Below are 12165 nucleotides of genomic sequence, written 5' to 3'. Positions count from 1 at the left end.
AAGCCAAACTGAATATCTTTACGCTGACTATTTAATCATCCGCAGATTAAAAGCAGTGCAAGTCGTGATTGTGTCTGACCTTTCTGGGGTTCACCCGCTCACTGTGTGCGGCGGGCGTCCTCCACCTCTCTGATGTTTTGAGCTGTACATGTTAAAGTGATCTGTTTGCTGTCTAGTTAACAGAGGGAGGGAGGACGCTGGTGGAAGGGAAGGGTGAGGAGGAGGAGGAGGAGGAGAAGGCGGGGGGGGGGGGGACTTCATTGGAGAGGGTGTAATAGGACACCGGCTCTCTCTCTGTCTTTTCGTCCTCCTCCCTCTCTCCTCTCCTCTCCTCTCTCTGGTGCTCTCTCTCAGTCCAGCCTGCTCTGTGAGCACTTAGATGGAATAGCAGCGTTTTTTTTTTCCCCTCTGCGGTGTCACCGGAGGAGACTGGAAACACGGGATAATCAGAGCTCCAGGTCTGGTTTGGTGCCTGCCTTCCTATACTGGGACCAGCACTGAAAGAAGCTCCTGAGAGGTGAGTCCTGGAGTCTGATATGATCCAGTCTGTGGAGGTTTTACGAGAGAGGGTTTACCTGCTGCACTGTACTGTACTTCCCTGTAGGGGAGCAGATCTCACGGCGGATGCAGAGAGGAGTTGGTAGGCTGACAGGTGCAGAGTCCCAGCAGTGACAATTGGTGAGAATAGCTGGAAGTGAACTCAGTCGAACTATAAAGGAGTCTGCCAGATTACTTGAAAATCAAGTGTAATATTGCATCGCCCAATTGTGTCATGCTTTGCTTCCCTCTCGCGCTTTGGGTTTTAAATACAGTTTGAATTTTCCAAAAGAGGACTCGTGACTTTTGTGACACTTCAAGAAGCGAATGAAACAGAAAATGTGATTTTTTTTTTTAACCAGTTGTTTGTTTATTATTTTCCTTGTTGATCCTCTTCGGTTTTTGTGTGTGACTTTTAAGGAAGTTGTGTCCGATCACAAGGTTTGAATGCTGCAATCATTTACATGATTCACAAGTTGAAGTAGCTGAAATGTAGACTGTGAGCTCTGCCTGGTAGCTATGTGTGTGAGGGAGCGTGTGGCTGTAATAGAGCTGCTGACAACTGAATGACGGGGTGTGGTATGAACACACACTTTCCTATTAGAGATGGGACACTCGGCAACTTGTTTACCAGCGTGACTTTAATTCTGAAGAATCAGAGGGGAAAAAATATCTAATTATATTTAAATCTAGATGGAAAGACTCTCCTTGTTGTTTTTGTAGCTGAATTGTGTTTGAGGCGTTAAGAGGAGCACATGGGAGCCCAACAATCACAGACCCAGTTTTGGGGGGGAAATCCGATTTGCTTTTACAGCTATGCATTTACTTTCATCAATATTAGTTTTTCAGCCTATGAAATGGTGAGACGGAAAATTAATTAGGCTGCCAGCCAAGGAATGAGCACAATAAACACAATTATCATTACTCCCCACTGGAAATGTAACTCTCCACTCACTCACTCCACTGACCTCCTTTGTGCAGAGACATTTAATTGCTGTTGCAGAGATTCCTGGCAGGCTCGGAGCTGGAATTTCTGGGCTGACGAGCCCAGCAAAATTAATTGGAGTATTTATTATTTTTGTTCATGGCAACAAAAAGAGATTGTACAGCACCTTTTTTTTTTTTTTTTTTTTTCAATGGGTGATCCAGGGGAGCGTTACGGTGCTCCAAGAGTGTGAGGGAGTGTTGGTAATGAGCTCATTTGTGTCCTTAATTTGGCAAAGCAGAGTGTCTCAGCCCGACCTCAGGGGATGTCGCAGAAAAGCTCGGGAGAATAACTCCCCCGACGATGAGTTCAGCAGCTGTGAGACCAATGTTTCCGTGCCAGAGCCTCTCACTGGGAGATCACCATCTCTCCGAGAGCGAGCAGGGAGTGGTGGGTGTGGATGCTCAACAGTTCAAAGGGTAGCCTCACCTAAAACATAAAAAGAAACTCAGAGGTAGCTCAACCCTAATTCCAAAGTTAGGTGAGGGAGAGATCATGATGACTGGTGATGATATAAATAGCCTGCATGGATAAAGTTGGTAAGATTAGACAATAAAAAAAAAAAACGAAGTGAGGATTGTGACTAATATGAACATACTTTATTTGGATCCACAGACCTCAGTAGTTTACACTGAAAGGGATTTGTGCCAAAGAAACGGTGAGTTTCTATACTCACAGAAAGACTCAAGTCAAACTTTAAGGCAAGTTTTGAGTCTTGGCTTTGATTTGACCGCACCTCCAGTCACCTCTACTGTATTGGGATGGACGAGGACGGTCTCAAACCAAAGCTATCGACACACCAAGTCTCTGGGTGGACGGATCTTCTTTTTAAGGACAGAGGCTGCAGCTTTGGCACAGGACTTAAAACTGTGGAGGGTGTGTGTGTGTGTGTGTGTGTGTGTGTGTGTGTGTGTGTGTGTGTGTGTGTGTGTGTGTGTGTGTGTGTGTGAGAGAGAGAGAGAGAGAGAGAGGGCGTGCAGATGATGCAGCAGGAGAGGGGCTGCAGTGCAGCGGCCGGGGCCGTCCGCTTCAACCTCATGCTGTTTTATTTCTCTCGATTGCGGCCAAAAGGGATCTCATTCCTCCGCAGTCCCCCATATGTTAACCTCATGCACCTGAACAGGAGAATTCCACTTCAACTGTATATAACTCATGCTTCACTCCACCACACACACACACACACACACACACACACACACACACACACACACACACACACACACACACACACACACACACACACACACACACACACACACACACACACACACATTTCAACCTATTTGTAAACTACAACCCCAAACTGAAATTTTCATAGCAATCACGCCGCTTTCTTTATCTCTCGGCCATCAATTTTTCATCGCACATCTATAAGCCATGAGATCAGAGATCCAGCCTCGTGTAAAAACGTTATTTTCCTTTGTGCATGTGAACGTTTTTACATCTAGCGCGATGTGTTTTTTGCACGACACAGGTGGTGCAGCAGCCGGTTTGAGTGGTTCGAACGGCACCGAGTCTTCCTCCAGCAGTGGAGTTTTGCAGTGCAGGAGTTGGCGCCCCACAGGCAGTACAGTACCTGCCTCTATCAATTATTGAGCTGCTCTTGTCCTGTTATAGAAAAAGGAACAAGGGGAGTGTTTGTTCAGCAGCTCTTTTGTGCAGATTTAACTCATCCATATTTAAGAGAGGTACATTTGCAGGGATATAGTAAGTGATGGGATTTAACTGACATGTTGTGTTTGCATCTGTGTCTTCATTCAGTGAGACTTGTGCATCGTTTTTTTTCTTTATAAGTCAGCATTTCCGGGCGTCTCAGACTGATGATTTATCTTTAAATACCGATAATGTGTTGCATTCTCCAGATTCTAGTTCTTTCCTTTTGCAAAGTTAAGTATCCTTTTAGCAAATACTTCACCATATTTAAAGTGATAAGATCAAATATGTTTGCAGGCTGAGATTAAAGCTGCAATTTGTGGAACTTTTATGTGTTTAAACCTATTTTAAAGTATTTTAATGATACATTTGTTGTGTTAGTGAGGCAGCAATCAGAAATCTTGAATTGCCAAACATAGTGACATAACCTGATTGAAAAGGGATGACGTTTATGAATGACTAAAACATATAATGATGTCTTCAATGATAACAAGTTTAAAACTGCACAAAAATTCTTATTTTCATATCATTATCAGATGAAATGACCAAGTATAGTGTGAAATTTGTTGTTTGAAATGAGAAACGTGCAGAAAATTGCCCAACATGTCATCCAACAGAAACGACAAAATGATTTTAACGACAAAGTGTTTGCAGCGCCCTCTACTGGACCGACACGTTCTAAGACCCGAACCGAAATCGCTCATTTGACAGGATGACTACACCTTTGTAGTCGTGGTAACAATCATGAACACGTGATTGCTTTTGTGAAAGCTGAGGAAAAGATCAGGGTTTCGGGTTAAAACAACTATGTTTGTAACATAAGTGAAAATAAGCCAACCTTGACTTTAGTTTTTACATGAGACACAAACTGCAGCTTCCTGAGTGACAGTCCTGTTTAATCCGTCCAACTTCCCCGACCTCAGCGATGCATTAAACTACTGTAGAGACAGATATTTCTGTCAGGAATTAATGGAGACTAAACGAAACCAACAAGTAGGGTTTCTATGTGCTGGTCAATTACACACTAATAATGGAAACATTTACTCAGACTCCCTGATTTTCTCTCCACCAGGCAGCGGTGACCGGTCGCGGTTCCTGAGTGGTGCAGCTATGGGCAGGCCGGAGGGGTTGGCCAGGCCACCTCTGGTGTCAGCTATGGCGTTCTCCCTCCTGGCTCTCTGTCTGCTCTGCAGCGGGGTTTCCAGCCTCCCACAGCCTCAGCCCAGAGTCTTCCTCTCCTTTCAAGGTAAGAGAAAAAAGAGAAGAAAAAAAAACCCCGCTTGTAAATCATCAGCGTAATTTTAGTGTTTCTGGAAGATAAGATGGGGCCGCGCTGATGTCATGCAATTAGAGCACTAATGCCAAACAAATGGTTGGTAATCAGGCGTAGCTGGGGGCTACGTCATTATGGAGTTGTATACGGCTTACGTAGACTCTGCAGACCTATGCTGGAGTGTTTTGTTGTTTTATTTGTTTGATTCCGTTAGACACACAAAGGCCTTGAAGCTTCATTCCTGGACAGTCCTGGTCCATCCACTGTCCTGCTGTCTGTGAGCCAGGAGTCAGACCTCTGCAGGAGGTGGCACTGCCTGTCTCGAACAACCCTGAATCTGTTCCCGGTTAAACTTTAATCACACCACTCTGTGCTGCGGCCCTGTGGGTGTTGTTGCTGTTTCTCTTCTATTTTTCAGGTTTTTTTGGCACAGATTATTTTATGAATTTTTGATGCTCCCTTGAAATGAGAGCGTACTGTAAAGGGCAGTTTTCACTTGTGTTTGTGTGAATCGGTGCAGATGGCGCCGGTCGGTCGCTCGGGCCCCTCTGCTGCGAGCGGTGCGGTAACCTTTTAGTGGTGGCTGGATCGCGTGGGAGACGTTTGATCACCTTTCACTACGCCTCGCTGTGGATTAGACAGCAGAAAGCAGCTGAGGCTGTCCGTCAGTAACGTCTCTGCACTCTGTCCGTGAAGCCCTGCAGTCTGAGGCTAAAACTGCTCTTCTGTGTTTTCTTACTTGCGCCATGAATTTTCCTATTTTGGTCTGAATCTAATATTTTTCATTCTCGTCCCTTCTGTTTTTCTTTTCCCTTTCAGGCTTTCATGCTTTTCTGATTATTGTTTCATTCCACATTATATGAAGCGGTCTGTAGTCGAAGTGAAGCCTGTCTCAGCTCTGCAGCCGGACTAATGACTGAATCCAAGGAAAAACCAACACCATCACTATCTTTGGTTTTGACCATTCAACTCACATTATTCACTCACTGGTTGCTCCTCGCTGTTTCCAAATAGCCGTCTTAAAATGTCAAAAAAGAAAAAAAGGTGGCCAGGCTGAAAATGAGTCATAATCTCTGAACCCTCGATTTCCTTTCTGAGTGTGGATTAGATACAATTTCCCTCCCTGTAAGTGTGTTTTGCTACAGGGAGGGCCATAAATGGAGAGTGTGACTTTGGTATCTGAAGCGCGTTAATCCTTCAACACGGTCTGGACTTTATTCTTAATGAGTTTTAATCTTCCCGATGAGGTAAATGTGCGTATTTTACTGCGCTGAAACTGACACGTTTACGAGTTGAAGGGCAGCTGCCAGTTGTGAGAATGATGTTTGTTCGAGGCTGAGCAGCCAACATCAGGTGCGAGTTTATGTTCCAGCTTTGCTTCAGAACATCGGTGAGCTCCGAGTGGATGCAAGTTTTGTTTGTTCGATTTCTAAATCACTTTAAACTCTCGGTTGCAGGAAAACGTTTTGGCATGATTGAGCACCAGATGTAGAGAGACTCTTAAGGACGAAAGGTGGAGGGTCACTCCTTTCATAAACACAGGAGGGCTTCGCCAGGGGAAGAATTCTGGGAGTTTGGGCTCGGTCCAAAGCAGTCAGAGAGATAGATGAAGAGTCGTAGAAGAGGAGAGCGGCGTCCCAGGAGGTGCAGGTAGTGTGACACCTGCTGGGTGTCCAGTCTGGATTCGGTTGCTCCCAGATGTGAAGACCTGTTTGTGAATTGCGAGCTTGAACGAGCTAAACCGAGAAAATAAACCAGTGAGGCAGAAACACACACTGTAGATCACAGAACACTTGGATATCCTCATCCTTTTCCTTAAAGTGTCACGGCTGAAACTTGATCTGGGGGGTAAGGCAGGTTCACGGGACTCCCGGCGTATAGCCTCGCGTCCTGCAGAGAAGTTGCTGCCTCTGACATTCCTCGCTCGCTCGCTTCTGCTCACTCTTGTATTCTGTAGGCGAATGCAGACCAGACCGCAATTAAAACCGCATAATAAACAGTGAAAAATGCAGCTAACCCAAATAATAAACTCTCAAGTGGTGGCTTTCTCTTCCGTGCCTCGGATAATAAACACAGGCCCCCCTGCTCCCCCCTCTCCTCACAGCAAACCTTTTTAGGGAGTGTGATAAAAGGTAATTACTCCCCTTCACTTTCTTTAAATATCATTTGTTCTCTCAACATTTATTTTGGCCCGTTTTTATGATTTGATATATTTGCTGTGTCAGAATGAGGCTGAAATGCAAACAATGTACAGATGTCAAAGAAATCCACTGACTTTAAGATCAGCGTCTGCAGCGTTTTTATAATGGATTTAATCTCATCACACCAAACGTAAAAGTGGAAGCTTTTCTTCCATTAAATGAAATTGCATTCCTTCTCATAAAGAAGAAAATTAAAGATAATGCTTAGTTCATTCTGGGTGTCTCCACTGCCTCACTTCACGATACCTCAAAGCACTTGTACTTCAGTCAGCATGCAGCCTTTACTCACAGCTTTTCCATCTATGGTGATAAATTCAAAACACTTCCACACATTACTTTTCAAACAGTCTGGTGTCTTTTCAGCACAGCAGCTTCCTCTATTTTGTGTTTGTATAGAAAACTGCAACAACAGCCTTTTTTGGTACCAACCAAAAAGCACAGAAATCTCAAATTTTGGATGAGATTTGTAATCTTGTCGTAAATCAAAATTTGCAAATATTAAACAATTTAACTCAGAACTCTTGTGCAGTTTGCATTTGGACTTTTTTTTTTATATATATACATTCAGCTTCTTTTGTAAATTTAAATCCAGAAAAATGTGCTTGCTTTCCTCAACTGTCTTATTTTGATCAATACTAAAAGCACTAAACCATAGACTGTATATAAAAGTGAACGTAGCTTTCGGCTCTCAAAAATGAGGCCGATGCGCGAGTGCCTTAAGTTGCAATACCACCGAAGGCCACTAGAGGTTGACTCCAAAAAGTTAAAATATTAAAATACTCCTGTTTAAAAAATTATGCTGTGATTGTACATATTTAATAACGTTACAGACCTGTAGGCATTACCATGGTGCGTAACACACTGATTTAATTTGCTGTTAACAGTGAGAGCAGTGTAATTGGAAACCAGCTTCTGAGAACAGCGCATTTACTGTATTATGCTGCTTCTCGGTCCTGCTGCTGGATCAGAGGTCGTCGCAGCTGTTGCTAAGACGCCACTCTGAATGCGAACGGTGGGATCAAAGAATCAGCCTCATTTATTGCTCTGATTGGCTGACTGAGGTCTGTGTTTATGATCAGGATCATTTAACCTCATCAACGGTCTCACCCTGGTCTGGCAAACCTCCCCATTCAATACACTTAGAAATATACAGTATACAGTCTGTATGTCAAACTATGAAAGATGTTTATTTGAAAGTGTGGTTAATGTAGATTGTAAGAACACGTGTTTGGCAGAGACGTTGGAGAGGGTTGATTGGGACGATGTCTGCTGTTTAATGAGCGCACCCACCTAACCCCCCCCCCCCCACCTCACACTGCTATAACCCCATGGGCCACAGCATGAACAGAACCAGGCGTAAGAGAGAGCGGATACACCCGCTCCCTTCCATGACTCATTACTACCTCCACTCGCCCCCATTATTCATACGGGAATGATGCTGCTCACACACTATAGATGGATGTCAGTGTGTTGACTTGGTGATCGTTTGCATGCGGGACCGTGTGCACGTCAGTAAGTCTGAGAGTGTGCGTGTGCATTCCTGGATTTGATTGCATTTCGGTGGCAAACTTCGCCGCTGAATCGCCGTTAAAACTTTGCGGTTTTCCAGCTCCGTAATCTACGAGCACCTCAAATACTTGAATCCCAAGACAAGCAGGACTATTTTAAGACTTAAATCGGTCTGAAAAACTCCAGTACTGTCTGTGTTTTCTGAGATCTGCTTCAGTGATGTTTCATTCACCTCTTTTTTTGATGATGTCCTAGATTCAAAACAATTATGTGAATAATTTCATGCACTGGGTCGACTTTTTCCTGAACTCCTTTTTATGAGCACTTCTTTAAACGGACTCTTAATGGCATGTGGGGTCTGTAGGGGTCAACATGAGACCAAAAGGTCAAAGGGCAGCACGTTGAAGCGGCCCGAAGTGTACCAAGGACGTCTTTGTCTGTGCCACCCGGTTAAGTCTTTTTCTAACATGGGGCAGCTTCCTGCCTCTGTTTTACATTAGACCTGCACATCGGCATCTTCGCTCTCCAGCGGTGAACATAATGAAGCCTGTGAAGTGAAATCAGTGATGCTCTGTTATTACGGGGGAGATTTGTGGCGGGGCAAATAATAGGCCTGTCAGAGCCGTCAGCAGAAACATGCTACGAATAGCTATAAGTTTAGCGGTGCGTGTGTGTTCCCCGAGCTTGAATGGTAGCTCGGTGTACGTGAGCATTTTCTATTCACACGCTCATGTCCTAGGATGTTCATCTAACTGTGATTGTTGAGTTGCAGCGTGGGCATTTTCTGCGGGAGGATCAGCGAGTGTGTTGAGCTTCGGCTTCGGGGGCTGCCAGATGTTTGACAGCTCCTCTGTCAGCCTGCCTTGTTTAGCCGTTCCCGTGTCTGACCTCCAAACCCTGTTGAATGTTTTATCAGTCTTCCTCCGCGACATGTTGGAAGGTAATCGTTCGCCATCAATACGAACAAAGACGATGTCTCGTCAAGGAGAGCCAAGGTCACTGGGCGATCTTTGAGTCAGGGGTTGGAATTGCCACAAAGATCGATTCTTGTAAAACTATGATTTTTACTGTCCTGAAAGGTCTCAAATTGTACAATAGCTACTTTCACAATTTGAGTTTTTTTTCATCGGCCGAGCCGTACTTGACACGTAAAAAGGCTTCGCTATCCTTGGATTAAGTCCGAGGAAAGATTCCTTGATCATTATTAGAAATATTTTACATCTTGAATGGGTTTCCTTGAAGCACCTGGATCAAAAGAAGATCTAAACACCGTCTTACCTCGAGTCCATTTCCGACTGCAATCGTTTCAACATCTGCGTGTGTCACGGCAAATCTTTACCTTCACTCAACACCGAAGAAGCAACCTGTTGACCCTCCGTGACAAGCGATGTCAAAGGGAAAACGGAACTTTTTTTTAAACATGGCATATATCGGTCATAAAAGATGAAAGAAAAGAAGAGCTCCACCTGGTAGAGCATTTTTCTTTTTCCTTTTGGTTGTCCACCATGACTAGTAAACACATCATCTCTGAGAGTCCTCTGACCCACATGTCTAGTAAGCCCCTCCTCCCTCGGAGAGTCTCCTCCCTGACAGTAAAATCACGGAGATTTACTGTCTGCTGGAGGTGAGCGGTAACGAGAGGCTCCTGATGTCGGCGGGTGAGAGGTCACGGGCTAAAAGGCCACGGTGGCTGACAGTACGCATCGGTCCTGTGCGAAGGATCGGCTGCCGGTGACGTGTGAAGGGGAGGCCAGGTGCTAACTGGGGCACCAGGGGCGCAAACTAACCGGCCGGCGGTTGCGGCGTGATGGACAGTTTGGCGTCTCGAGTTTCAGCTCTCGCAGGGAATATTAGCCGTCACTTTAGCGGGTCAGACGTGCAGTGAAACCAGCAGGCGACATCGGTGCCGGGTAACATCCCTCTTGTGCAAACACACACATACACGGATAACCGAGGGAGAAAATACACTCCGGTCTTACGTGTCATATTTAGAAGGTGTCTGCTTGAGGAAGCGAGAGGAGGCTCACAGGAGAACTCAGGCAGTCTGTGCAGCCATGTGATTCCCATTACAAACGTCTGGATATAGATAATTGGCGACAGACAACAATCAGGAAATTAATGAGACGAAGCAGATATATAGTCTTCCCTGTCTGAGCCAACGCTGGCCCCCGTCCATGACAAGTAGTTACAGTAGTACGTGTGTGCATGCTGTTTGCATTTGGAGTGCCTGGGAATGCAGACTATGTCTGTTGGACAGACAATCGGACGACTCTGTCAGCCAGCGCCAGACGTCTTGGGTGGTCTTCTCGCGCTGGATCGACACCTTAACCTCCCCCTTAGCTGCCATATTTATACGCTACCTGTCATTAATGTGGCCGATGCGGAGAACGGTCAGCCGTCCAGCAGCAGCCTTTTTTTTTTTTTTTTTTTTTATCTTTTAGAGGGAGATTGTCAGTTGCCAGGACGAAGTTGTTGTTTCATTTTCCTGGCTCAGAATGCGTGAGTGGGTCAGCGACGTGTCAGATAAGTGCAGCCATCCAGAAGTGGACCCGAGAGCTCTTGGCATTGTCCGGACAAAGAGCGATGGTATTTGGCACCGGGTTCGAAGTCAGGCCTCCGTGATGAAACCCACTCCATCTTGTGAGGAAGAGATGAATTGCGAAGGGGGCGGTTTAAGCTCCTGCTTCAATATTTATCAAGACGGGTGACTGGAGTCCTCCCACCAGCTGCCCCTGACAACCACAGAACCGGTTCCTCTGGACCTAAATGGTGAAGGAGCTGCATTAGCATGGAGTTAATGCATTCATGCTGGCCTTTCAGGTAGAAAGCCAATAGATGAGGGTTGGATTTGTATGTGAGACACACTGAGGTTGGTTTGTAATTGTCCAAACCTGAAGTGTTTTTAATTAGACGAGGATCTTTTGGCTTGTGTTCAGACGCTGGTATTAATCAAGAAAACCCAACACTCCAAACACACAGTCAGTTTGATTAACGCCGTTCATCCCGGCTCTACAAAGACCAAACTAATGTTCTGACAAAATAACCCCGTAATGTCGCTTCATGTTGATTTTGTCACCTTTTCATGGGGAAAGAAAAGTATCTGGCAGCGGATTACTTTCTGGTAACTCTGCACCGTGTTTCTCAGCGTTAGCCGCTTTCTTGCCGCCCCATTTGCCCTCAAAATAAACCGTGATACCACACTGATTCCTTGCGTGCTCTGCCACCTCCTCTTGCCATCTCCCTTCAAAACAGAAGAAAACCCTGTAAGGCTGCTGGAGTGACACCAGCTCGGTCTGTTGGCCCCCGCTGCTAAAAAAAAAAACAAGCTCAGACTGTCCAGAACTACAGTCGCCTCTCTCATGAAGATCCCACATAGTTTCCAGCCACTGTGAATCTCTAATTTTTACAGTGCCGCATCACAACAAACAGCTCCTTGTTTGGTCGTCCCAAACCAGAACCATGGAAGCGTTGTTTACAGCTGTAAAACTCAGTTATTTAATCACGCAAACAACTTTGAAAGCCAAGTCTGTCACAATTCTTCTGAATTGGAAAACCTGAGAGAAGCCTCCTTGTGGCTGTTGCATTTCCTCTCCTGGGTATATAATCACAACAGTAAAAAAAAAAAAAAAGCAGAGAAGCGAGCTCCGCAGTCTCCTCCGCGCTTTTAATTGCTGCCATACAAACAGGGGCACAATGATACGTCCCTTCCTGTTGCCCACATTTTTTCATTTTCTTTCTATTTCTACTCGGGTTTTCGCCGCAGTCACATAAAAGAGGATGTTCTTTTTTTACCCTGCGGGATGCCTCCGGATCGTCGCCCTCTCCGAGGTTGTTGCACTGCCCCCACGAACAATCAATTCTCTTTCGGTGTACAGAAGACTGAATTAACCGCTACAACGATCACAGCTTGATGCTGCTTCAGAGATGTTTTCTGTCGAGCTGCAAAAACAAAAACTATGATCTGCTATCATAAACCAAAGTGCTGCGTTTCATTTTGATACTCCAGC

The 12165-nt window shown here is 45.2% G+C and overlaps 1 protein-coding gene across 2 annotated transcripts in view; it reads left to right on the top strand.

The window, feature by feature from the left end:
* Positions 1–311: 311 nt before the first annotated feature.
* The window catches only part of sema3c (sema domain, immunoglobulin domain (Ig), short basic domain, secreted, (semaphorin) 3C), a 39283-nt gene continuing 27429 nt past the window's right edge, over positions 312–12165 (top strand). Inside the window, exons 1-3 of one of the 2 annotated variants that reach the window (XM_069711015.1) lie at positions 312–517; positions 605–678; positions 4248–4421. In XM_069711015.1, the coding sequence (XP_069567116.1) occupies positions 4286–4421 (136 nt within the window). In that variant the 5' untranslated portion in view covers positions 312–517; positions 605–678; positions 4248–4285. The remainder of the gene's footprint in view (positions 518–604; positions 679–4247; positions 4422–12165) is intronic. The other variant, XM_069711013.1, reaches the window with a different exon arrangement.

This window comes from Brachyistius frenatus, unplaced genomic scaffold (assembly GCF_029030835.1).
Source record: "Brachyistius frenatus isolate BFR_SWC_R1_liver_20210118 unplaced genomic scaffold, ASM2903083v1 Contig_96, whole genome shotgun sequence".
Taxonomy (NCBI): Eukaryota; Metazoa; Chordata; class Actinopteri; family Embiotocidae; genus Brachyistius; species Brachyistius frenatus.
The sequence above is the reverse complement of the archived record's forward strand: the minus strand, read 5'-3'. Positions and strand labels throughout refer to the sequence as shown.